This window comes from Falco naumanni, chromosome 7, assembly GCF_017639655.2.
Source record: "Falco naumanni isolate bFalNau1 chromosome 7, bFalNau1.pat, whole genome shotgun sequence".
Classification (NCBI taxonomy): Eukaryota; Metazoa; Chordata; class Aves; order Falconiformes; family Falconidae; genus Falco; species Falco naumanni.
In genome coordinates, this window is record NC_054060.1 from 11,929,080 (window position 1) to 11,955,821 (window position 26,742).

The window sequence follows — 26,742 nt, forward strand, 5'->3', positions numbered from 1 at the left end:
GCCCCGCCCCGCCCGCGGACGCCAATCACCGCCCCCCACCTGACTGACAGGTGTCCAGGCCAACAGAACCCCAGAGTCCAGCCCCGCTGCGTCTCCACCATCCAATGGCACCAGTGAAGGCCGGCTGGAGCTCCCTTCCACCCTCATCTCGTCTTTCAGCCAATCGGCGCGCAGGCTCTGGCGGAAGCGGCACGGCGGGCTGCCAATGGGAGGGCGAGGGCGGTTACTAGGCGGCCGCAGGTAGCGGGGCTGGTGCAGACGGTTCGGAGCGGTGGTCGGAGCTGTTGGTGGTCCCGGGGCTGAGCCGGGCCTGCAGGTGAGGCGGTGGCTCGGGAGCCCCTTCCCCGCATGGCTGAGGGAGCGACGGCCAGGCGTCCCTGCCTCTCAGCCTCTCAGCGGTACGGGGCCCGAGGGGGCGTGGGGCGTCCGCTGGCCGTTCCGCCGCGGCCGGCTCTGTCAGGCGCTGGGCGGTCTGAGCTGCTCCTCTCTCTCCGGTCTTAGGCTCCTCCGTGCCTGCCCCGCCGCCTCCTTTCTGTTTATTTTCTGCGGCAGGCATGTCCGATGTGTGTATTCCCTGGGGTGGGGGTGGCCCTGCGGTGGGGTTTGGCCTGGTTGTGGTGGTCTGGCTGCGGTGCCTCTCCCGCCGGGGCCGGGCGGCGTGGTGGCGGCCTCCCCGTCGCTTTGTGGCGGTGTGAGGTTGTGCAGGGCAAGGAAAGCGGTGGTGCCGGCAGCCTGTGCCGGCAGGGAGAGACGGCTGAGGTGGGAAGCAATCGGGAGCTGAGCGCGGAGCAGCGGTCCTGAGGGCGATAGCTGTGTGAGTTAGAGCCGGGTGGGTTCTAGCTGAGATGTCCATCAGGTCACACTGCTCCCCCTAAATGATGCTTTTCTCCTCTGTTACTCCTGCTCCAAGGTCCTGACACTGCTGCTAACATTTTATAACAATTTTAGACTTCCTTTGGTTGGTGAGTGCTATATACACCTGCTTGTCAGCCTGTGTGACAGGACTCTGCTCCGTTCTGCAGATTCATATATAACAGTCTATCGCAGTTGATGTTTTACAGCTGGTAAAGCCCTTACCTGATGCTTAACCTCTTTAAGGAGGTATGTTAGCAGCAGCTTTATTCCTACAGTTACGGCTGGAGGGGTTGCATTCTTACACAGGTCTTTTCAGAGAATTCATAACAGTTCCCTCTTACTGTTGATGTACCGTTGTCACTGGTGTGGCAAGTAATAAAAATTCCTGTCTGCCTCTTATAGATTGCTGTTTGGCTTCTGCAACACTGGTGCCTCCTTCTGTAACAAATGTTTGTGGCTTATTAAACAGCTAACTGGTACAGTGTGCTCATCTTAACATGCCTTGTCAATGATGATCATGCTCAGCCATGTTTATAATGCTTGGGTTGACAAGTTGTAGTCTTCCACTGATAGGGTGTTTGTAGAACACAGTTCAGCCATTTGTGTTTGTCATCTCATTTCCAGACCTTTGATAATGTGCATTTCCTGTGCAGGGAGTCTTGTTATTGACAGCTAGGCTCTGATTGTTCTGTTGGTGTGTCTATTTCACCTTCTTTCCTAGATGCTTGCTTAGTTCCCATATCAAAGAAGTTGCATAAATTCTCTTGTCTCTTCTTGGATTAGTGGGTATGCAGTGTTTCTTATTATCCTAGCCATCATTTATTTCAGTCTCAAAGTCAAGAGTAAACAGGAAAGATCTTAAAGAACTTAAGAGTTAATGTTTGGGGGATTCTATTCTTCTGTCTTATTTTTTAAGAATGCTTTTATTTCAGGTTTTTCATGGGAGGTCCTCTGTGTTACTGAGTGATTTACTTGCATAGAGGATGAGGCTCACCTAAGATTGTGCCAGACTATCTTCTCTAGGGGTGGAAGAGATGTGGAGGTTTGGGATAAAACCTACCATCTTGCAAAACTGTTTCTGAAGAAGTTAAACTTAAAAAAATAATTTGTTCTTCTTGTAAAAGCCTTTTTTCTATTCAAGGAATGAATAGCAGCTTAGGCTCTTAGTGTTTCATAAAGCTGCATTATTAAACTTGTCATGTGAAAGCCCAGAGATTAACATGCTGAAATAGTCACTGTTCTGAGATGTGGTACTAGGAAGGAGAGATGACAAAATACCATCATTTGTCCTTGACAAAGACATATGGAGAGGTTATCCAAATCTACTCAGTTCCAACCGTACATCTAGATGTAACTTGATGTACTATAGAAAATGGTGGCTTTAGGGCAGTGATTCAAACAGTCTGTAGTTGTAGTTTGACCTCGCTTGATAATGGAAATGTTGTGGGCACTGCTGGATTCACATTGCTCTGTTACTCCCCTTTCTTGCTCTGTATCTCTGGCCTCTTCATTCTCACTTTAATGCCACCAGCTCTGGCAGTGCCAGAACTTAGGTTAACAAAGAGGATTTAGCAAAGTTTGTAGTAGGGGTGTACATGCCAGGGTCTGTGCTGCTAATTCCTGTTGAAAGGTGCAGGCATCAGCCTGAAACTGGTGTTTTTGACTTCTCAGCTAAAGCCTAAATCATCATAGTTCTGCTAGTGTGTTGGAGACTTCATCTACACTTTTGAGTTTCTCTGGAAGACCGTATTTCATGAGGTGTTAAACCTCTGAATTGCTATTCTTAATGTGCACTATAGATTAACTGAACTTCTGGGCAAGTATTTGCCCTTCACCCTAAATAGCTTGCAAAGATTAAGCTTAGATACAGTTAAAAAAATCTGATCAAACTCAGTTGATTGAGTTCAGTACCAAACAATTGATTTAATTTTAGTGTGCTAGGGCAGTCTGATCTTATGGAGAAGCAAAATTCCACTTGCCCAACATGTGGGTGGCGGTGATGCTAATACTCAGGCAGCTATCTTAGCCTCTCCTAGCTCTGGGAAGGCTTGTGTGCCTGAGGGTTTGTCTTTTCTCCAGGTACATCAGTTGACTTGATAATAAAGATTGTCTCATACTGCCAGCCTTACCCTGCCAGCATCAGCCAGCAGTAGTTCAAAATGCTTTGCAAAGCAGTTCTGTACAAACCAGGTCCTTGAAACATCTTTGTGCCTGTGCTCTGTTAGAGGTAATGGCAGTGGAAGGAAGCATCATACTTGGCAATGTACAGACTTTCATCTGTATTTGTAGGTTGACCAAGAAGTGTAGTTGCCTAGCACTTACTCTACTGTTGAAAAATACTTGAGTTTCCCATCATCATGGGTTGTCTGGCTAAAATAAATGGCAATGGCAACTTCCTCTAATATGGATTGAGCTTCTGCAGACACAAAATCCTTCTGAGACTTCTGATGTACTAGTTACTAATCCTTGAGCCACAGCCCTGTTCAGGGTATCGAGTACTCCAATAGCATAATATGGGCTCCTCATGGAAAGGGTCAGCTAGGACAAGTGACTGCCTAGTAGTGAGGAGTTCACTGTTCCACAGTGTCCTGCTTCTAAACTTATTTATATCTCTTTGAAGATGCTTTTGTGTAGAGATGCAGGTTCCAGAAATGTTGTGCTGAGGGTGTTCAAGCTGGCTGTCTCTTAACTGGAACACCCAGTTCTGTGGAGTGTTGCTTGTGCATATGTGAATATGAAAGATTGTACAAAGTGAGATAAACAGACGCACAGTCACTTACAGGGGGGGACACCCTTGGAAGAAGTAAGGAGAAAAGATTCTGACACATGTGCCTGTAATATCCCTAACCTCCCACTCAGATTCAGCAGGAGAGTGGGCAGTGTAGCTCCTTGGACTTTCAGTTGCTGGTGACTGCTCTAGTGCTCCAAAACCTCTGTTTTAATTGTCATTCTGGTAAAACTTGAGTATTCTGCAGTAGTGGTAGCTGTGTGTTGGTCACGTCCTGTCTCTTTGTATTTTGTTCTTTTGTCCTGAAGTGTTGCTGCTTCATTTTAATATAATTTTGTGAATTAAACTTCTCTAGCATGAGCCTTTTATCTTCATGGACATACTCTAAGGGAATGACTCTGCAAATCTTCTGTACTGCTGTGGAACAGAGCTGCTCATCAGGGGGGCAGTGGGAGCAGGAATAAACAAGGCCTTTAAAGACCTAAGAGTGAAGTGGCACCTCAGCTTTTGATCATGTTCAGATATAGGTGTTTTCAGACTGCTTGAACTGGACCAGTCTTGAACAAAGTTCACTTAGCTTTCTTAACTTGGGCTTTGGTGATAGATCGACTTTCCCTGCTGGGCAGCTAGTCTGGTGTGGAGCATGCTTCCCATGTATTAGGGTGTGCACCCTGTAGCTGAGCAAACAGCTCTGAGGTGCTTGGACTTTGGACTTAGTGATACTGTGGGGATAGAGGGGTCGGAGTCTAAAGGTAAATGAGGCTTTAACAATATGATGCTACATTTCAAAATATAGTAAAGGAATAGAGCAGACTCCTTCAGGGGGGTTTAGTCCGTAATGCAGTTTTTATTACCTCATTTTGTTATCTGTGGCTTCATGTTAGTAGCATTCCCTCAGCTGCTGATCACGGATTGTGGAGTTTTCTGCAATATGTTTATTCTGCTTCTTCCCTTGAGCTTAATGCTGCCTGCTGACAGTAAGCAAGTGACATCTGCTAATGCTGTAAGACTGGAAAGGTGTCAGCCCGTATTTCTTCTCTCTCAGTGCCTAAAAGTACACTTGACCTCTTCTAGGAGTAGCTGAAGCTCTGCCCTGTAGTTCCTTAGGGCAGAGGTTAGGGTGTGACAAAGTCCTGTCTCTGCAGTAATTGAATAATTGCTTGTTTAAATAACATGAGCCTTTCATTTAAGATAAGATGTGATTAATTGATCTCTGGAGTCATCAGAGCCATGTCTTAGTTTAATCTTGTACATCAGGTGTGTGTGATAAAAGCTAGTGCAGTGTTTTTTCCATCAGAGACAAGCAGGAACCAGGTAAGGTGACATACAGGGAGTCTATGTAGCAGCCTTATTAGATAATGTACAAAAGCTGCCTGTCATGCAGTGGAACCATTTTGATCAGTTAAAATGATACTATGAAGAAACAAAAGCAGTTCATGTAGTTGGAAGGAAGAGAAATTCAAGGCTCATTTGACTGTCAATTAACCTTCTTGGGGAAGTGAAAGACTTGTGAGTCTTTGGCCCTGTTGGCTATAGACTTATTCTTGGGTGCTTTCTTAAGCAAGCTGCCTTGGTGTGTATACCCAGCCCTCCTAGGCGTGTGGCTTGTGCTCTGAAGGTGTAGGACTTTCTCAAAGACAAAAAAAGAAAAAAGCTCTAGTTAAAGGCACCTGTCTTTCTGGCTGTACTGATGGTGCCTTGTGCTGTGAACTTTGTCCCTGTAACCTCACAGTACCTCTAAATTTAGTGTATGAGCCAAGTATTGTATCTGATGAAAAGGTCAAATTCCATTAAAGGCAGCAGCCAAGAAATTCTTGTTAGAACATGGTGTAAACAGTACGTGCTGCTTTGTATACTCGCCAGCCAGCCGAACCCTGGCCTGGGTGCTGGTTCTCGCACAAGGTGGAGGGATTTGCATCAAGGACTTCCATGTGCTGTCCAAGTAATGTTCTTTTAAACATCATTGTGATCGGATGTGTCAGTGTGCCCTCTATTTGGAGATAAAATGTCAGATGTCTGACAACAAAACTGCGATGGGCTTTGCCAGACTCCTGACGACTCTGGTGGAGGACTGCACTTCTCATGGCCACATCTAAACTGAACCTTAAGAGCTTGAAGTGCTCAGCTAATTCTTAATTATACCCTCTGTGCTTTGAGGTCTGAGACTTAGTTGGCTCTTAAACAGCCAGAAGTACTGAGTGATACATCAAGATGATCTCAGCATTTGCTTCTGACGTGTTCTCTTCTGAGCTACCACTGAAGATAATAGGAGGTTCTGCATGGGGTAAGCTTGGGCTGGTTAGATGCCAGTCTCAAGATAAGTGGTGTAATGCCTTGCTTTCTGTGTTAAGCTGAGGCATAGTACTGGTGTGGCCCTAAAATATAACTATAACTTTTTGGAGATCTTAAAGTACCAGTTTAAGCTTAACGCTTTTCTGTAAAAATAAAATCTCCTTTTATGAAAGTGCCTGGTAAAAGGCAGGATACAGGACTGCGCAATAAATCTTGTGGTTTTCTTCATGATTCCTTTTGCACAGGTTCCTGTACTCATGTAGCTTGTGTGACCTCAGACTGTCCTTCAGTGCTTTACAAAAACTTGATCTGGCAGCCTTTCCCATTCACACACCTTGCTTCAGAGCCTTTCCCAGGTGTATACGTTCCCTATGTACATTTTCATCTGGATGGTGTCTAAACAATCTTTCTCTGCCTTTAAACCATTGGAAGCTCAGCAGTGTGACACATTTCTGTACATTTCTTGGAGTGAGATTTGAATAATATGCTGGCATAAAACCTGGCTTTGTTTAAAAACCTTTGTAGTGCTCTGACTTTCTGCCCTTTCCTTAATAAAGTTCCCTTCTCCACGATGTGGTTCTAAATATCTTACCTGGTAGTGACAGGCCTGTAACTTCTGGTTTTGCGGTGTAACTTTCAGAAGAGGCATTAGCTTTGGTTGATATTAAAAGTGTTTAATTTCCTGGAAACACTCCCTAAAGAACTAATTTCAGTGGAATAGCCTTCTTTCTTCCCCCTTCAAAGAGGTGTGTGTGTGGGAGGAACTTATTTCTGATCTGAATCTGGCTGGGCACAACTCTTTAAAGTAGGATGTCTTGCTTTCCTCTTGTCTAGCAGAATTGCGTCAGTTTTGTTCCTCAAGCAGGCACCACAGATAAATAAAACCAGTCCAAGAAACGTCTGGTAAGTTAACAAAGTCTGTCTGCTTAATGTGTCTAGAAACAGCCTGTGGCTCTTCTGAATCTTAGTGGGGAAGAGAGTACTATGCGACTTGGTAGAAGCTGTGAAAGGACAGGAAAGGGGACTTTTAAAGGCTTTCAGTGCTGGTCAGGCATGCTCCAGCGTTGTGGTGTCCAGCTGAGCTCTCACAGCACTAGTGTGCCAAACGCTGACTGGTGGGAGGGCATCTGGGAGGATTTTCTATCAAACTTAAGGTTTCTGGAAATGTGATTCCTTCAAGATTCTTCAGTGAATGTAATGGGGCATAAAATTTCTTGCTAGTGGAGCTGCTATTAAAGAGGCTGCTTTTACTGATGTCTGGGCAGTTGCACACAGCTGCATCTTTGCTTTAGCCCAAAGCATTTCATAATACTTCAGTGAAATGAGTCTGCCAGGCTTTCAGTTGCTCATTAAAAGGCCTGAGGGAAGGGTCCTATGGGAGTGGCTTCCTTTAATGCCTTTGCTTTTTTTAATGTTGGCTTTCCAGTATGCTGAGTCAGGCCCAGCCTCGGCATGGGTGGGGAGCTGTAATACCTGGTACTTAGCAAATCCTGTGTGTGCCCCATTGAGTCACAGGGTGAAGTGACTTCTGTCCCTGGAAGTCTCCTCTCCCTGGGAAACCTGGAACAGAAATGTATACAGGTCTCAGGTTTGTTGTCAATTGTGAAATCGGTTACTATACAAGTCAATATCTTGATGATAGTTTTCCCAAAACCCAGTGCCTTTGAAAGGGTACATAAGAAATTTGCTGTAACTCTACTGGTGTGTGTTTGTATCTTTCATTCCTGTCTGGAAAGGGGAAACATGGGGGGTATGTGTGTGTGTCTCATACTTGCACAGGTGAGGTACGCTCTTAACAGTAATGCTGAAGTGTTTCCTGTAACAGGATTTTCATCTCTCTATTTTGTGATGAAAGGGCAAATAAAAAGGCTTTACAAATCCAGCACTTGCTTTCTAGTGGTTGATTTTAGTTAGTCACAAATGGGATGCAAGAACATTGCTTGAAAAGACTGTCAATCTTTGGGGCTGTCATGGCTTTAATTATTTTAAAAAAGAATTGTACACTTAAGGTGCTTCAAACAACATCCTTGGCTCTAAGAGCTTCAGCTTCTTTGTGTTCCTCAATGTGGTTCTCAAACCTTGTGATGGATGAAAAGGCAGCCCTGATTGCTTCCACTGATATACTTACTGCCTTTTGCTAATTTTGTCTAGCCTGCTAAAAGTTAATCTTGTGTTCTGTGTGCAGAAAAGGCCAAATGTTTGTCTGTTTATATTAATGCTGACCCATTTAGAGGAGATACTAGATTAAAATTTGACTGGCTCAACACTGTGGTTGTCTGTCCTTTTTCGTAAACAGACAAGTTTATTGGGTCATTACAAAAAGGGTTTAACAAAACAGAAGCAAGGTGACCTCATCCCTGCTTTTAAATAGGGAGGCATTTGTCCTATGTGATTAGAGGCAGAGCTCTCAAATACATTTCAGTAAACTAAACCCTTAAAATCTTAGAGCACAGTGCTTTGGCTCAGCCCCTGCAAATCTGCTTTGGCTGAGATCAGGTCTGCTTAGGTCTTCAGAAATAACATATTCTAGAGGAAGTACCTGAAGTGCCACAGCTGGATCCATAGGGCATGGAGTTTATCAATCTAGTCTTCATGTACTAGATCATTACTTAGTTAATCACTGCAGATCAGACAGCTGTGCAACTGCAGCAACAGTGCCAACTTTGTTAGCTATGCACAGACTGATCTGAGCTTTTACATAAAGGTTCTGACAAAACCATGAACCTCTAGCACATCTGAAGTGTGTAAATTCATTGAATGTGTATTTAGACTGTGTAAAATGGAAAAACACTAGTTCACAGTTGTTACAAGCATAATCCTGCCTACCAACAGCTGACTTTTCTGAAAGTAACTCCAAGTTAGTGTACTTTCTTTTAAGGTAGTGACAGGCTAAAATGAGATATAGAAGTATCAGAAAAGATGTGGTGTGTCTGTAATCTGAAGATTATGTAGGAGAGGAGAGAAGCTCTCTCTCGGAGATAAAGCTTAGTTGGATCAGTTATATTGAGTCATGAGTACAAAATGCTAATGACTAACTGTGCCCAGTTTTCTTTTCTTGCTAATTCACTAATAATGTGAAAGCTGTAAACAAACTAGCTTCAAATCCCAGTGGCAGGAAGGCCTTGGGTAACTTCTCTATTAGTATCTGTATTTTCTAAACAAAACAATGAAACAGAGATGCCAGCATAATTTCTGGGATTTCCAGCTGGGGAAGATTTGCTCAAGCAAGCACTTGGTTGTCTTGGAGTTCAGGAATTTGGTCTACTCTTCTGCCAGTTGTACCTTCCCTGAAGAAGCAATTGCTGTAGCTTGCCTGTTGTCTCCTACACAGCTGGCAGTGGTGTTGGTGAAAGTCTACTAAGTATGGAAGTGAGGTAACATATTACAACTTGGCACTGTACTCAAACTCTTCACTGAGACACATAATACCAATGTAATCTTCTGATTAGAAGAATAAATGGCTTTTTGTAACCCACTCCTTTCCCTTCTACTGTGAAGCTCAGAATTAGAAAATAGAAGCTTCAAAGTAGTCCAGTATCAAAAGTCTGCTCTCCTGCAATGCACATGATTATGGTGGCAAAAACTTGCAGCTTTCCAGCTGTTGATCAGTAGCTGTCAGACTTGTTTTCTTCCAAGGGGTTTTGGTGCAACTGCATTGAGTACAGAAAGTACTTCTGCAGTTTTGCCTTCCTGCTAGGAAGAAGAGTAAGGCTTTGGTATGGCCTGTCCTGTTGGGGTCTTTTCAAAGGTAGAAGCAACAGCCATGGTAGAGAGTAGACTGTTCTGGGACTTTTTCCTGGAAGCTCCAATTCCCCAGTGGTTTGCTGTGTCTGTAGGGAATCCAGTTCTAATTGTAAATGCCATTTAACGTTTTTATGGTTACAGGCTGAATGCTATCTCTCTTCTAGTGCCATCATCAAATTCTTGCAACAAGCCTTGTGCATGTGCACTAATGTTAATTAGGTGGCTGTATCTAAGCCTCCTGGTGGCTCTGTCTTGTTGAAGTGTGGTATGTTGTAATGTCTCAAAAAGCAAGTGTGGGAATGAGCAGAGACTTGTTTACAAGCTTCCGTCTGTAGGAGTGAGCTGCCTTGCTAAGCCTTGTAGAAGTAGCAGGAAACTTCTTTCAGACTGGCTTCACACTTCAGTAACAGTGTTCCCTCTAGCCTTTTAAACGTGAAGGGGTTTGGGTAGCTTTTGTAACTGGGGGCAATTCCAATGTCTTGCAAAGATAGTGACTGTGATCTTCTGGAAGTTCATAGCTTGGCTTTCCTCTGAAGTTGTGCTAGTTCTCATTATTGCTTCTGTTTCTCTCTGCTCATGAAGGTGTATTTCCATACTGCAGATGAATTAATATGCTCTAGGCAACTGATCTAGTCTGGAAACTGTCCACAAGCAAAAGATTTCTGATGCAAATGGATCACAGTTGAAGCGGTTGTGACTGAATACACAAAACTGCAATATCTGTGATGGGACCTTTGCATAAGTTTGTGCTCTTCCCTGGCAGCTGGGAGATGCAGCCTTATCAAGTAATAATCAATTTGCTTTTCCTCTCCTCACAGGGTAACTCGGGTAGCACGTGGATCCAGGTGGTGACAATTCTGCTGTGGACTGGCAATTATTTCTAGCTTGGATAAAAAGTGAAATTGGTAAGACTTGTTAGTTGGGGTTAACTTACTGGGGTTAACCATGTGACTGAGGAAAAATGCAGGGAAAAATCTGCCCCTTCAGCATGAATGATATGTCCCTGTAACTGCAGCCAGCTGTTAGAAATGTATCTTCAAATGAAGCTGGGTCAGTTTAAGAATCTGATTTCAAGAATGAAGGATACTGCTATATCTTGAGATTTTTAATTCTCTCCCCCATTTCCTTTACTGTAAAGCCCTTGAAAGACTAGATGTTAATCTAGTGCTCCTTCAGCTGCAGAACTACAGTGAATTTAAAGAAATGCTGGAGTCACTGGTACATAGTGACCACCTTGAATACATGGAGTTAGTACTAGTGTTCTCATGGAGTTGCAAAATTCAGGCTAAGGAACTAACACAGTAGTTCTTTCAGAAACACCCACCCAAAGCTGCTGATGTGCCTTTATAGCGTGGCTCTTCATTCAGCTTCCATTTGAGCTGGATAGTCCTTGCCAAGATCCTGAAAGTATTGACTGGCTGCAGACTGTAGGGTTTGACACCTGAGACACTGTTGCAGTTCTAGTGCAGCACTGATCAGGAATAAATTTCCTTCTTAGTTGATCATCCAGCTTCTATTTCTTGTGGTGGTTAGGGTGGTTGATCAAAATAAACTTCCTTTCATCTTAGAAGTTGCTAGTCTGAGTTGATATGCTAGGACTTTTGTAGCAGTGTGGCAAATTTAGGTGGTTAGCACAGTCTTAACGTGGCAGTTGATATTTGTATCCAATGCTATACTGCAAAAGCTTTACTGTTTTTTTTTAATCTCCAGGCTCAAAATGAGTGCGATGTTGGAAACCCCTGAGCTGCCAGCAGTGTTTGATGGGGTGAAGCTAGCTGCAGTTGCTGCTGTTCTGTATGTCATTGTTCGCTGCTTGAATTTAAAAAGCCCAACTGCCCCTCCTGAACTCATTTACCAGGACTCTGCTTTGGCCCGCTTTCTACTCAAATCCTGCCCACTTTTGACCAAAGAGTAAGTAGTGTGTCTTTTCCTCTTGACCTGTGTTACAGGGAGAAGAGCTGCGCTTAACCATTCTTCTGCCTAGTGTGTTTCTTAAACCTGGGTGCAAATAAATGTCAGGGTATTGTCTTAACTTGAAGCAGGTTTATTTTATTAAGCATTTCACTATTGTTGGTGTCTTGGGTACCTGGGTTTAGGACCGAGCCTTGTGCAGGGCTCTTCATGGTCATATAGAAAAAGCCATCCTTGTCCCTCCGCTGTATGCTGATACTGTACTGTGTAGCCCACTGTTTCTGGGAATGGGGGGGTGGGGGTGGATGCAGTCAGCACTTGTTCCTCTTCATGTACTCCCCTTTCTGTTAGGGAAGAAATCTCTTTGGGCTCACAAGAAGGAAACACTGTCGTGGTGTGGCTGTGTACTTACAGTGAACACAGGGATGGCAGCTTTAGCGTGCCTACTCTTATCTGAAGTGCCTTAACTTGATTGAAGACTAATGAAATTTATTACTGGGTAAAGCACGTCATCATAACTAGTTTAATAAAGTAATGACATACTGGAGAACTCTAAGTCTGTTGAATCCACTTTCAAATTGACCTTATGTCAACTATGTATTTGAGCGGGTTGATCCTTTACCTTCCATTCTAGGACCTCCAGAGTTAGTGCAGCTGCCCTTACTTTCACCAATAATATGAAGCATTTGCTACAATTCCATGAGGCTTTGGAGGGACAAGGACTTTGATTATGGTATTTCTCTTCTGCAATCATTTTGAAAACTTGCAAGTCCTATTTAGGAGCCCTAAATACATCAATTATCTAGTAAGTGCTGAGTGCAGCTGCATGAACCTTCCTTTTGGATCTCAAAAGTCAAGCTGGCTTAATGATAGTCATTCTAGGGAAGATGTGAAGCTTTTAGCAGTGCTGTTAGGTGCCTTGATTACATAAGATGTAAGATCTTAGCCATAGGATCTGTAAACTCCTAGAGGAAGCAAAGCATTATCCATTTAAAATTGGAGCCCCGAGAGGGTTCCCTGCTGCCCTCTGAGTTTGGTAGTAACATAAGTGTGTGTGTGTTAAAGCTGAGCAATGAAATTGGATTCTTGATTATGTCTAGTGCCTTAACTGCAAAGCAGTTGCTTCCGTAAAAAATACACTAATGAGGTTCTAGTTACTTGGTGCCTTGTCATCTCAGTGTTGGCGCTCCAGATTGACATGTCCCTAGTTGCTGAAAGAGCAAGCGTGAAGCTGTGCTGATTACCAGTCTTGAAGGCATATTAGTATCAGGCTAGTCTTTGAAAGAGATTGTAAGTCAATTCAAAGTTGGTTTTGCTCCTGTTTCAGCTCTGTTCTTATAGCACAAGCTCCTAGGGCTACTGTATTAGAGCCATGTTTTTGACTTTGACTCAGCTGGAGAACATAGCATTCCCCAAGGAATGAAAACACAGAACATGTCTAAATTGCAGTACATCTGTTGTGCATTAATTGCAGGAGTGAAGAGCTTCTTGTGGAATCCTAGTGTTATGTGTAGTCTTGGGTTATTTGCTTTCTCTGGATCGGCTGAGCTCAGGCTTGCCAACTTCTCTGAGAGCTGTAGCAGTGATTACCAACACATGGTTCTTGGGTAGAACACTGTCTGAAAGGCTTGTGTGACCCCAGGAAATACACTCAGCTGAAACAAACTAGAAAAAAAGTGTCAATAGGTGGTAGTTCAGTCTTGTTAGCTCTATACCTATGCTAGGGAAGACAGGAATATAATTGCTGTCAGGGACTGAAAAGAGGTAAGTCAATGTGTATGTGGTTATTTTTTTCTATACTAGTGATGTTATCACAGACCCTTTTTTAATACAGAAATTTTAAAAATCAAATAAATCCTGTCTTTAGGCATGAAAGTCACCTGGAGGCTGAAGGGGAACAAATATATTTCAATTCCTGCAATTATGCATGAAACAGTTTGTAGGATTAATTAGCAAAAACCTATGTGAAAACAGATTGTGCCGTACTCCACTGGAAAAAATCTTGCAAGGCTTTGATTACTTGCTAATTATTCTGAGTGTTAGGAAAGCTGATTAAGCAGCTCTTTTCAAATTCTACCATGAAAGCAAAATAAGTAGCCCAGCAATCCCTCCTGCTATATCAGTACTAGGTTTGTTGCAAGATCTGCTATAAGACCAGTTCTTCTGTACCATTGAGAACTGGCTTTCAGAGCTGGTTTGTTCAGCTCCCTTATGCTTAAGGGAGGAAGGGGTGAGAGGGTATTGCTGGAAAAACCAAGGTGGCAGGCAGAAAGCAGAAACAAGCAAAGTTACTTTATCTGTGCAGCTGTTCAAAAATACTTGGAAAAAACACTTTTGGATTTTTTCCCCTTTGTGGCACCATCTTCACCTATGGACTTAATCAATATATTGTAACCATAGCGTCATTCTGTAAGCCAAGTGGTGGTGGATGAATTATTTAAGAACTTTGGATATAAAATTGCCTGAGATGGCTGTGTGCCAGGTACCTTGTACTTGCAGATGTTAGCACTGCTTTTTACAGTTCTCTAAGCTGCTAGAAGCTTTCTATGTACCTGTTAAACACTGGTAAGCAAGAGACTGTCTTCCTAGTCTTCTTTTTCTGTCTTACTTCTATTTCCCTTCCTCTACTACCCTGTGGCCAGCTCTGTACTTAGGTTTACCAAGTGGAGTAGCATAATCAGGCCATTTTTCATTCAAAGAACTGCTTATTGCATAGAAGTTCTTGCAGATCAGCACAGCTGTTGGTGCCCTCAAGCACTCGGGCCTAGCCCCTGGCTGCAGCTGTCTCTTTTTCCTGTCTTTCAGATTGGTACAGAAAGTCTGCCATTTGCTCTTATTCCTGTAGAAATGCAGCATTGGCTCTTTGATTCATGGGGACAGATTTTTGGCGAGTGCTTGTGGTACTGGACTGGACTTTTTTTTGACTGATGCCAATTTCTTCTACCATCAAGAGTGTGTATCTTTATGTAGAGGCAAGGCACAAGTGTCATCCTTATTGAAAATAATTACCCTTGCCGTCTGCATGCTTTTATCTATTAGTAAAGGCAAGTTTTGCAAAGACTGAGGCAAATGACTGTCAGGCCTGTTAGTAAATACTGTCAAAGATCCAGCCTAGATCCTTCTTATCCTTTGTTTGAACGGTAACCTATACTGGATAAGCAGGCTGCCTGGTACCAGAAGACTCTTTTGCACTGTCATTGCTGTTCTCCTAGATGCAAGGAGACAAGTAGTCAGAAAAACTGTCTTCAAGCTTTTCAGTGTTCCTTTTCTTCCACCTAATAGCAAACAGTGTTTGATTCCTGTCAACTCCTTGGTGTTTTACCCTGGGAGGAACACTTCCAGGAGAATAATAAACTAGAAGAGCAGTATTACTCCTGAAGCTTTGGCAGGTGAACATGTTGAGAGGTAGAGAAGAATGGCAGCTCCCTACTGGTAAGCTGGAACATTGACCCTGGGGGGAGAAGCCCCCTCGGCAGGTATTAGTCCTTGCTGGGTGCTCTGCTGGGGCATTGGCAGCAGCCTGCTGTTCTCCAGCTGTTCCCAGCAGGGAAGATGTACTGTAATACTTGTGCCCTGTTTTGACTAGAAGACTTCTTGTAGACACTGAAGGCTGAGGAAGGGTGTGATGGGCACTTTACTAAATAAAAGCTGCCTAAATTGGGAAGGAGGTAGTTTAACCCAGGAGGCCAGTCTGTACTTCTAAGTAATTCTGACTTCACACAGTTTCCAGGGGCAGCAGATACTTCTCCACTTACGTTAGCCTCTTTTTCAGAGACTCATGGGACATGGAAGCTCTTGTAAGCTGCTTTAAATTTTTGCTCTTACATATTTGTGTCTTCATCACATAGAACAGTCTGAGCTGATGCAGAAAAACCTGCTTTCTACATATTTGGGGAGGGGGCTGAACCCTGCAGACTTGGAGGTGCTTTCTTGATTGCAATTAAAATTGCATTCTCTAGAATCAAACAAGGGTCAAGGTTTGGTTTGCAAAGCATCCTTTAAGTACCTTCAAACTGCTCTGTAAAGGGGGGAAAATAACCTGTCGCCTGCTGTAATACAGGTGGCTGTTCTTGGGGTGTCCCCTGACACAGACAAATTGTAGGCTCTGCTTTCTTGCCATCAGTATCCAGTGCACATCAAAGTGATGTAAGAGTTAATCTTTAAAGTGTTAATCTCCTCAGATGAAATGAAGTAATGCTCCAGAAATAAGCCTGTTGCTGAACTTCCATTGCAGTTCTTTGAGGACCTGAATGCTGATGCTTGCTAATAAAAATAGCACAGTTTTCATGTGTTTTGTGTGAGCTGCTTATACAGCTGCTGCTTTCCTAAATTCCTGCATACTGGGCATGTACATGTTCTAAAATTATAATCTGCTACCTAAGACCCACTAAAACAATCTACAATCATGTGTTGGAAGTCTTTTAAGTATTAAAATGCTAGGAGGATGTTTGTGAAATGCTTAGGAATTCTCTTGCTCTTGGGCACTGTTGTGGACCTATCAGGATCTCGGGCTGTGCTGCACAGCTGAAACACAGCATTTGGAGCTAAAACATTAGCATTTGTGAGCAGATTTATGTAACTGGCTGTGAATTCATTTAGCCAGTTAAGGCTGATGAGCTCTGTACTTGTTGTGCCATTGTAAGTCAGCTTCCATAGTGACTGTCATCCCCAGATCTGTTCTCGTCTGCCTTCTGTTGCAGAATCCTGTAACTGGAAGTTATAGGACTGGCTACTGGAAGCCATAACTAACTGTGTCAAATATTTATCTTTACTTAGTGCTTGGTATCTGTGGTGCAGCTGACCAAATCAAAACAGGAAAGTGAGTCAGCTAAAAGCCTTTGGGTCTGGAGCAAACTAGGAAGCTTTTTTTACCTCCTAAGTTATCAGTACATGCTTGTCTGTGGTATTGTAGTACATCATTCTTGTCCTCATGTGGACATGTATATACATTTTTAGTAAGAGGTCTTCCTGATGACTGCTCAGCTCCTGTCATTTGTAAACTGCTACAGTGGAAATGCTGCTTATAGACATGGTGTCTGTGCCTGGGCGCTCATACATCTGTGACAGCTGTTCTGGAACAGGGTACACAGAGGAATACGTAGTGACTCATCTCAGTACAGTGACATTTGCGGTGCTGGGGTAGTTTTTACAGTATACCGCTTTGGTTTATAGCAGGCGTTATAGAGAAGCTCAAGTCTGTCATGTCCTTGAACACTTTCACTGTTTCTACTTAATATCAATGCCAGAGGGAAGCCATCTGCTTTAGGAGTGAGGGCCCCTTGTTTGGCAGACATGGTTAAATTTAGCAGTAGTGATAGTTTTAGCAGAAATCTGAAGGGCAATGCTTGAATGCTCCTTAAACTGAATACTACTTAGTTGTTCAGTCTGTATGATATCTAGCTTGTGTTTCCATGTGTTACACCCTGCTGAGCTTGTTTTCTTAAGGTAAGCCATAAGAAAAATACCCTGAGTACATGTTCTCCTGCCTACAAGGATGATTGTTTTAAAGGAGCATCTCTTTTCAGCTGTTTGCCATGAGGAATGTTGGCTTAGCTACAAAACAGTCTGTGCTGGCTATTACTATCAGCACTGGACAGCTAGGTTTTTTTCCAGCTGAGTTGAGGATGAAAATGTCTCAAACGTTTTTTTACATAATAGGGTTAAATAAAATCTAGGTTATCAGATTTGCGCTTTAAGAGGGTGAAGTCTTGCACAATTCCTGGCAAGCTTTTTTCCCTCACCAGTGTGGTGTCATGCACCTTCATGATTGAAGAGTTCTTTGTGCTCTCTTCTTTGAATAGTTTTACTAAAAGCAAGCTGAAAGTCCAGATGTCTTGTCCTTCAAAACTGTACAGTCTTGCACTGTTATGCTCAGTACTTGGTCTTATACACTTTGTCTCACTGAAATATGCAGATAGAAGTCACTTATAGGAAGAGTTTCAAAAAAAATTTGTGCATTGCTGAAATAGTGTCAGCAGCAATAGTCTGACAGGCAGATCATATGCCTGATTGTGCTATAGATTATAAGGATGCCTTGCAAAGTCAAACTTGGCCCTCAGCTGAGGACAGCTTTTACTGGAATGCAATGATGCAGAGGCATCACTTTGTTACTGTCAAGGCTTTATAGGGTTTTGTAGTAGTTTAGGTTGGCAACTTGTCATGGTAAATGAAGGTCTAATATTTTTAATAGCTGCTTGCTTTTGCATCAGTCTGGTAAAGTGAGTTATCTGTCTTAGCTTTTCACTGATCATGCAGGATGTATGCAATCTGACCAACTTCTTTATCCTTCCCTGTTGAGGTCTTGTGATGTTTAGTCTCCCAGAGTCTGGATACTTAAAGAATTTTAGGGTATATATGTCACCACAAGCCTATTGCTTGAAGGCTGATGTGCAGTAGTAAAATAAAAGTGAGAATAAAGCCCTGAAATACATGCAAGTGTTAGAGCAGCAGCTTGTGAACTGTTTTATTTTTAAATGCAAACATAACATGTTTAAGTATGACTAACTGGGAGTAACAAATCTCTGCATCAGAGTACTGTCCTATGCACATTACTCATGCTGGAACGACCTTTGAATATTTTTCTAGAGGAGTGTAGTTACATGTAGACTGACTAACGCTAATGTGTCTTTGCAGGCAGTGTGACGCCTAAACAACTTACTGGAGTTAATATAGAAAATAAACTGAGCATTTATTTGCTTGGTCTATAGGCTGCTCAGAAACACAAGGTTCTGCACTCTGAAGGGAGCAAGCAGTGAATGCACCCATGTCTGTAAGGCTTCACACAGTTTTAGCTTTGAGGGAAATGTGGATCCTACAGGTATAATTTGTCCATCAGTATGGATGGAATCACAGGGGATTCCTGCCTTGGTTTTACTATTTCCTTTAATGAAGAGCATACCAATGAAACTGTATATGCTCTTTGGCTATGTGTAGTGTAAAGGTTTGACTTACTGAAGATCAGTACTTCAGGTGACTTCCAGATGAGTTATCTGAAGGCAGGCTGGGGGGGAGGGTTTCCCCAGAGGAACCAGCTGTGACCTGAGGAGGTAGGCTGTGGTAAGCAGTACACTTGGTAAGCAATATGCTTGAAGCCATTTATCTTCATTTAAATGCCAGCAGTAGTGGTGAGGCTTTGAAGACTCTTCTAATTTCCTAACAACATCCTGTGGTATATGCTGCTGCATCTATTCTGCCGGATGACTGTGACTTATGTTTACCTACAATTCGGTGCCCAGATACAAGGAGAGGCTTGGTGCTTGCAGAGATTCCTGATTTTTTTTTTATCAACATGGTAGTGGTAATCAGTCACAGCTGTATAACTTGGTTGCTGTAGCTGGAGAAATTGCTTTCCTGTTAGCCCTTTTGGGTAAGACTTTGGTTACGTCTTTGAAAAGCACTGTATAGAAGCAGAATCACCAAAACTTTCCAATGCATGTGCTTAGCCTAAGATTAGAAACCATGCAGCATTATTGATGCCTTGAGTGTCTTCTATAATAGGCATTTGCAGATCTTTCATGTTGTATTTGACAGCTCTCCTCAAAAGCTGCTAGCAAAACCTCCGCAAAGGACTTGGCGTGAAAGAAGGCAAAGAGGCAGTCAAGCATAGTCTAGTGTGGGGATGGCTGCTGACCTGGACTGGTAGTAAATGACTGGGGTGAACCTAGCTGTTTCTTTTTGTGCTAGAAGAGCAGTGTCTCTTCCATCTGGCATGATAGTTGCTGTTCAAAACCCTCTGCAGTGAGCTGTATGTGACTTGAGCAGGACCATCTGTAGCTCTTCTTGTGCAGCCTCGTTTAAATTGACTGCACAATCCTGATGGATACCTACTTTGAATTGTGAGAACGTAATCTGCTCTGACAACTTTCCATCTCTACCAGCAATTGCAGAGGATGAGTTTGTACAGTCCCCATCATTGCTGGGGATCTTGGCACAGCTGGCGTGCTGCACCTTGCATCTGGCAAGACCCATGTGCAGTGCATATCTTCCAGTGCAGATGCTGGGCTGGTGATAAATAGTGCTATTAGTCTGACACAGATTCTTTGAAAAGTTTTACAGTTGAGTGATCAAATCCAGGATGCCCTGAGGGCTAATTAACAAGGCTGCAAGGATGAGTTGGCAGCTTTTGCAGCCTTTATTGAAGTGGTATCTTCTTCTACGGGAATCTGTTTTGGGTCTTTGGGAAGTACATTTGCAGAAACTGAGTGAAACTGTACAATGAACTGCTGTGTTACTTTGACTGTAAGAAGTCTCCCTCATAGATGAGAGAACAGAACAGGGAGAAAGCGCATACTGCTGCCTTTGTCTTGCTAAACAAGCATAGATAGTTCTTATTTTTGTAGGAAGTCTTTCAGAAGTGTGTAGGGGGTAAAAGGAAGTTGTGGCCATGACACGTGAGAGCTGGCATGGGGAAGGAGGTCCAGCTGTGTGGGTAGGTAGTGTCAGAGCACAAAGGCAAGGTTTCTGTCACATTCTAGTGGATTATGGGCTTAAGTAGGAAATCTGAGTCCTGAGCTGCCTAGTTTTCTGTGAACAGGGAAGAACGTGATCTCTACTTCATGTGGTCTCAAGCAGTCAAAGGGAATAACTGCAGGAAGCCCTAAAAATTGCAATAGGGAGGGAGCTGCTAATCTCTTGGGATCCAAGGTGGTGTAAGCAGCTCTCAGGCTTCTTCTGGGTATCCTGCTCTGTGCAACAGAGACTGCAGCTCCTTAATTGGAAACATGCCCCCTGGGACTGGTCTTCTCCTAGACAAGAAGTCAGTTGTGCTTTCCTGTTGAGAGCTGAAGTAACTATCTTTTTTCAAGGCATCAGCTCACTCTCCTTTGTGGAGTGGCCAGGTGACTGCCCTGCCACCACTGTGTATGCAACAGTATGCTTCCTGTTAAACCACTTGCAGCTCTTCTTGTACTGAAAAAACCCCAGTAGCTAAGCCTTTAATGTGTTTGGGCCCATAGCTGTGTTTCCCCTATGTCCTTTTTTTTGAGGGCCAGGAAGCCAGGGAAAAAAGACAGTCTGCTTTGTCACTTAGTTTTAATGTGCCCTTGGTAAAGATAACTGCTAGACTCCCCTCTTATGTTGAGAGGGATTTATTATTCAGTGGAGTTTAGCCAGTTCCAACAAATCCTTTTAAAACTGTCCCAGCTTTACCTAACTCTGCTTGTGAGGCAATATCACTCTGTACCATGCCTTTGCTTAACTGAGAAAAACAGTTCTGTGTAAGTGTGTACTTGCTAGCAAGTCTTGGGGCTTTTGGTCTTCCAAAACTTGCTATGGATCCTATCATTCCTGCCACTGGCTTGTACAGTCAAGTGCTTAACACAAGTTCCTGTGGTTCAACCCAGCAGGCTTCAGTGTTTCAATTAAAACAGATTTACAATGCTTTACAGGTTCTGGAGGTCAGTTTGGTTGGCTAGCAACACGCTGTCCCAATCTGAGGCACAAGGCTTCTGTGTATTTGGTGTTAAACATATAGAGGAATGTCTGGTTTCTGACTTCTGCTGCTGTTATCAGTGCTGATTTCTCAGCTTTGAGAACTTAATCAGTCTCTCCTCTTGGGTAAGGCTGCAAAGGTCAGTGTTGCCAGTTCAGTCAAAGCAAAAACAATTTATTTGTTACTATAGTTGGTAGTGAAGGGAAGATTTGTTATGGGAGTGCTTATCTGTTTGCAAAGGCTTGTTAACGCAGCAGGGGTAAGCAATTAAATTACTGCCTCTTCCAGGTACATTCCACCCCTGATCTGGGGAAAGAGTGGACATATTCAGACTGCCCTTTATGGAAAAATGGGGAGAGTGAGATCGCCACATCCGTATGGACATCGCAAGTACCTCACAATGCCAGATGGAGCAACAGCCACCTTTGATCTCTTTGAGCCACAGTCTGAACACTGCATTGGAGGTCAGTCAAACAGCTGCTGGCTGCAGCTAGCTGCTAACCTTGATTCTCTGCTCTGGGGGATGGGTGAGGACACTGCTTCCTGATTTGTCAGCAAGGTTAGATGTTAAATCTGATGATGGAAGGGGGCTGTTAAGCAATACTAACCAATATGTGGAAGTTATGAGGCCATCTTGCTGTATGCTTATCTCTGACAGCAGGAGAGACCCTATTGGATTAAGTAACTGTTTGTGGCACGGGGCAGGGAGTTATGGAATGTTTCTTCTGTTCCTTAACTTGTGCCTCAGGTGAGAGGCTGGCAAAGAGAATGTGTTGGTAAGCCTTGTTTGGAGCGTCCTTTGCCTGTTAAGACTGTGAGATCATAGACCTGAAGCTAACTGTATGATGTTCTTCATGGCCTGGTGCGAACGGAAAAGAAACTCAGCTTTCTCTCCCCTTTAGAAACAGATTCTTGGTAGACTTTACTAACAATAGATGTTTGAAGGTCTGCATGAAAACAGACTCTGTGCACAGTGTATGAAGGAGTCCAGACATGAAGAGAATTCTGTGGAAATAGTAGAATACCATGGTGATTCCTTATGTATTCAGAGTGAATGTCAGCTTTCAAACTCACTGTTACTGCTAGTATCAGCAATGCTTAAAAATTAGTTACTGTAGCTTAACTTCACAATTACAACTTACAATAAAATCAGCTACTGCAGGGGTAAGCCCATGACTAGTACTTAGGCCCTCAGAAAAAGCAGAGGTTTTTTCCTAACTGTCAGTGAGGTCCTCATGGTATAATGCTGCATGAGAACAGTTACTGTTATCTTTATTGCTGAAGAGAATCTGAGCAGTGCTTTCCTAATGAGGGAAAACTCAGTAGATAGAGCTGCTAATGTTGGAGCTTTGCACGTAGGAGTCTGATAGCTAATTTGAAGCACATATGCTAATCCTAAATTTAATTTACTGTGCTTACTTGAATACAACAATTACTTTCTAAGTTGATGAAATATCTTGTTAAACTAGCAGTCATCTGCTTTGTGGCTAATCTAATGACATTTGATCTGCTGACACTGTTCACTAATGTCAGCTGATGAGAATATCTGTGTTTAGCAAAGCTTCATTTCAAAAATCTATTACACCCAGCTCTGGATGGGAAATGAGGGGAAAACAGCGCAGCCAGTACACTTGGTGCATGAACAAGCAGTGGGCTCCAGAGCTTACATACATTTAGCAGTCACAACAGGCTGTCAGAAGGCAGAACATGTGTAATGTCAAAAACATCCTTCAAAGGGAAGAATTTACTCTTGGTCTCTAGGCAGTGCCTGCAGAACTGTTTGGGCAGCTTTCCCTGAAGTTAGAAAACTGTTAGTCTCCTGTAACATGAATTACTTTTTTACATCTGTAGCACCAGAGCCACTAGTCTTCTGTCCCATACTGGATTTTTGGCAGAGTAGTAGGATTTTTAGCTTGCTTCTGGTAGATGGTTTCCCATGGATCTGAAATGGAAACCTTCTGAATCTCTTAATTTGCATAAAGTGACATTTACTTAACTTTCCTCTCTTTCTGTGCACAGAGGATGTCACAATGGTAATCTGCCCTGGGATTGCTAACCACAGTGAAAAGCAGTATATCCGCACTTTTGTTGACTATGCGCAAAAAAATGGGTACAGATGTGCTGTCCTGAATCACTTGGGAGCCTTACCAAATATTGAGCTCACTTCTCCACGAATGTTCACATACGGTAGGTACTTTATGGCAGCTGGGGACTTATTTTCAAGCTTGTCTTGTGGAATTTCTAGGGCTTGATCAGTCTCCTTCAGCATAACACAACTGCTGTATCTGAATGTGGATAACAAGTTTGTACTGTTTCTTAGGAACTAAACTGAACTTACATGTGAGGAAGAGGGGAGGCTAATACTGGGATTCACTTCTCTCTTCTTACACGTGTATCCTAATAAAGGAGGCAGTTTTCTGGAAAGAACTACTGGGGAAAAAATCTCTGGTGGCTACTAAAGGCCTGCTCAGATGATTTTTAGAGATGCTGAAATGTCAGTTTAGTGGAGTGTGAAACAAACCTGGCTCTGAAGGATAAACACTACTTCTGAGGCTTTGTAAAATGTAATGAGAGAGGAGTTTTTACCAGCCTATGCAGAAAGTACGTTTCTGTCCTAGGAGGGACAAGTGAAGATTGGCCTCTGAAGTGCTAGTGCTTAACTGTTGTGACTTTGAGCTTCCACCTTGAGTATAAGGAAGTCTTTCTTAACCTAGAAATTAAAAGGAATAAAGGATTTGGAACTGTTAAGGGTGACTCCAGCTATTCTGAACTGCTCTGCTAGTGAGTAACATGATATTTGTAGAATGTGACTGCCTTGCCTGTGACCTGATCTGCTTCTTGAGCTCTCTTGAGCCTTCATGTCCCTCATCACTGCAAATGTCTATAGGTACATTATGTTGGAGTCGATTGTGGGTTTAGCAGACTGGTATTAGGTTTCTTTTTAAAAGATAACTAAGATACTGCTAAAAGTTTGGATTAACAGTTTGAGTGTTTATCTTGAACAGCTGAATTGCCAAAACAGAAATACTGTGCTTTGAGATTCTGAGTCTGGCAGGCAAATGGGTTGTAATGTTATGTTGCTTGTTTTATAGTTATTAAATCCACTCCTTGGTGGAAAACATTTCAGCAATACCAAGTACCTCAGTTTGTATTAAGGCCCTAGGCTGTTAATGGATTTAGGCCTCTGTATCTTGGGAATTAAGCTTGTCCTCCTTAAAGGATTTGGGTTTTTTTATAAAAGTTGAAGGCTTTCTTCCATGGAGTTTTACTTTAGACCTTAGGGAGTTAGCCTGTAGTGCATCTCTTGAGACATACCTTTCTGAGTCTTTTATAGCCTTGGAAAGGGCAAGGAATGCCTAGCACTTTGAGTAAGACAGTAAATCACTTGGCAGAGTTGCTTATTAAGTGGAGTGCCAGCAAACCATGAGCAGACTTTACTCTGCCTCCAACCCAAATATCCCAGTGTCCTTTCAGCTTTTGCTGGATTCCTGACATATTTGTTGAGGAGCAAGAAGCCTAAATGTGGGATTTGCCAAATCCTCCCGCCTTTAAATCAGGCTTGACCTGTAGCTACTCTAGTTCCAGATTTCTGAAATAAGTACCAGCTGACCTCAAATCATTAGGGTCAAACACTAAAATATTCGGACTGCTGGGTTTTTCTAGAGGGAACTAGAGCAATGCAGTACTGGCTATCTTGAGGAGAGTTGCTCATTAAGAATGCTCACAAGTTAGTGCCCAAACTGTGCTGAAATGCTCAGCCAGAAGCTTGCTGTTTCACTGAAGTAAATAGCTACCTCTGGAGTAGACTGAGCACGAGGGTTGCTAAAACCACAGTCTGTCTAGCAAGGATGATACAGTTGGGGGGGGGGGGGGGGGCACACTGGAGCAGTGCTGGGGTTCTACCCTGTGCCAACCTAACTCTTAGGACTTATCTCCCTGGACAAGTTCCACAGGATAGAGCTGAGTTTCTGACTTTAGACAGGAATAAACAGCTGGAGATCTATTTCTTTTGTTCATGGGATGCCTCCTGTGTGGTTTGCAGTCTTAAATTCAATGGGAGGGTTAACAAAGTGCATAGACAGTCAATAGCAGTGTACTAATGCCATCAGTTTTGCAGCTGCTTCTCTTGATGTTTCCTTTTCCCAAAGTCAGAGGCAGGAGAAATAGCTGTAGGTACTCAGATACTGCATGTGTGGAGGCCTTCAAGTCTGTCAAATGTTCTGAGGACTCCAGTACTGCCAGAAACTGGACCCCTTGGTGCCTGCAGCCTGTGGGTGCAAGTCAGGGTTAGCTGAGAGCAGAACAGATCTGTATAGAGGCACTTGTCTCTTGAAGAGGGGATACCTATATGTCTTCTAGGAAGCTGCAGTACCTTTACCTCTCTGGTGGTTAAAAAGGGCTAGCTGCCTCTGCTTGAATGCTTCCCTCTGATTCCAGAGAGCACCTGCTTAGTCAGGCTCTGCAACAGTCCACTGAGAGCTCTGTCCTGACAAGCCAGCTCTGCATTTCCATCCCTTCCCTACATCAGCACGGACTTAAGGATCCATAACAGCCTTGCTAAAAGCGAAGGAGCAAGCTGCTTTCCAGACACCCCACTGGAGTTTAGAAGTGGCAAACTGCCTCAGGAATGTAGTGATGTGTGCTGTTCTTAGATAATGTCAAGCCCAGAGTTGTTGGACTTTTCTTAAGCTGCTTTAGAAAGGAAGAGTTCAGATTGTCAGAGTAGCTGTTGCCATGATTTTTAAGCAAGTTGATTTCATCTTACTTTGGCACTCTGTCAGAACTAAGCATGAGCTAAGGTCCACAGGACTCATAAAACAGATACACGAACATATGTGAATCAGCTCTTAAAACCGTAAGGTTATTGAAAAGCCAGAAAGGGTAAGAAGCTGGACTTCAGGCACGCAACTGAAGTGTGAAGTGGTAATCTAGGTACGTTAGAAGATGATTTTTGACTTTTGTCTTTATTTTAGGCTGCACCTGGGAATTTGGTGCCATGGTTAATTACATCAAGAAGACCTACCCTCAGACCCAGCTCGTTGTTGTGGGCTTCAGCCTGGGTGGAAACATAGTGTGCAAATACCTGGGAGAGAGCCAGGCCAACCAGGAGCGAGTCCTGTGCTGTGTCAGCGTGTGCCAGGGGTACAGTGCACTGAGGTAGGTCTAAAACTTCTCTGTGCTGGTCTCTTCTGGGAGTGCAGGAGGGGGCAGATCTTTGGCAGGGTACGTGCGTGGAAGGGCAAGGTGAAGGGTGCAATGTTTTTCTTGCATTGAACTGGTCTGACTGCTCAGTCAGACTGCAGTGTGTGGGATGCCACCTTCCTGAAGGAGCAGCCAAAGCTATGTTGATTTGGAAGTACAAATAAGCTTTCTGTCAGTAATACAAATAAGTTTTCTGTACCTGGCCAGGTGCATGTTGGCAGCTTCTGGTCTGTGCGTGTGAGCTGGCCTGTGTCATTGCTACAGCATCCTAAGAGGAGGCATTCCTCATACCGTGCTGGTCTAATTAACCAGGCAGGCTGGGCAGCATGACAGATGGCTGAGATGATGCCAGGTTTGCAAGCAATAGTTTATGCTGTCTCCAGTCTGAGAAGTATCCCTTGGTTCCTAATAGCTTGTCTGCCTTCAGTGTGCAGTTTCATCTGGCAGCTCTTACCTGGGGAGACCAGAAAGAGACACAGCTCATATGCTGTCAGTCCATGCTCCCCTGTTGGTGCATGTCACTGAAACAGTGCTGTGGGCTGATGAGAAGATGGACAGGCACTTGCAACTATGTTACACA

At 43.4% G+C, this 26,742-nt stretch overlaps 1 protein-coding gene across 1 annotated transcript in view; it reads left to right on the forward strand.

Moving 5' to 3' along the window:
• The first annotated feature begins 219 nt into the window (after positions 1–219).
• ABHD2 (abhydrolase domain containing 2, acylglycerol lipase) overlaps positions 220–26,742 on the forward strand; it is a 40,676-nt gene continuing 14,153 nt past the window's right edge. The window contains exons 1-6 of the mRNA XM_040602447.1: positions 220–316; positions 10,438–10,524; positions 11,330–11,530; positions 21,249–21,424; positions 22,980–23,147; positions 25,934–26,117. Coding sequence (XP_040458381.1) covers positions 11,337–11,530; positions 21,249–21,424; positions 22,980–23,147; positions 25,934–26,117 — 722 coding nt within the window. The 5' untranslated portion in view covers positions 220–316; positions 10,438–10,524; positions 11,330–11,336. The remainder of the gene's footprint in view (positions 317–10,437; positions 10,525–11,329; positions 11,531–21,248; positions 21,425–22,979; positions 23,148–25,933; positions 26,118–26,742) is intronic.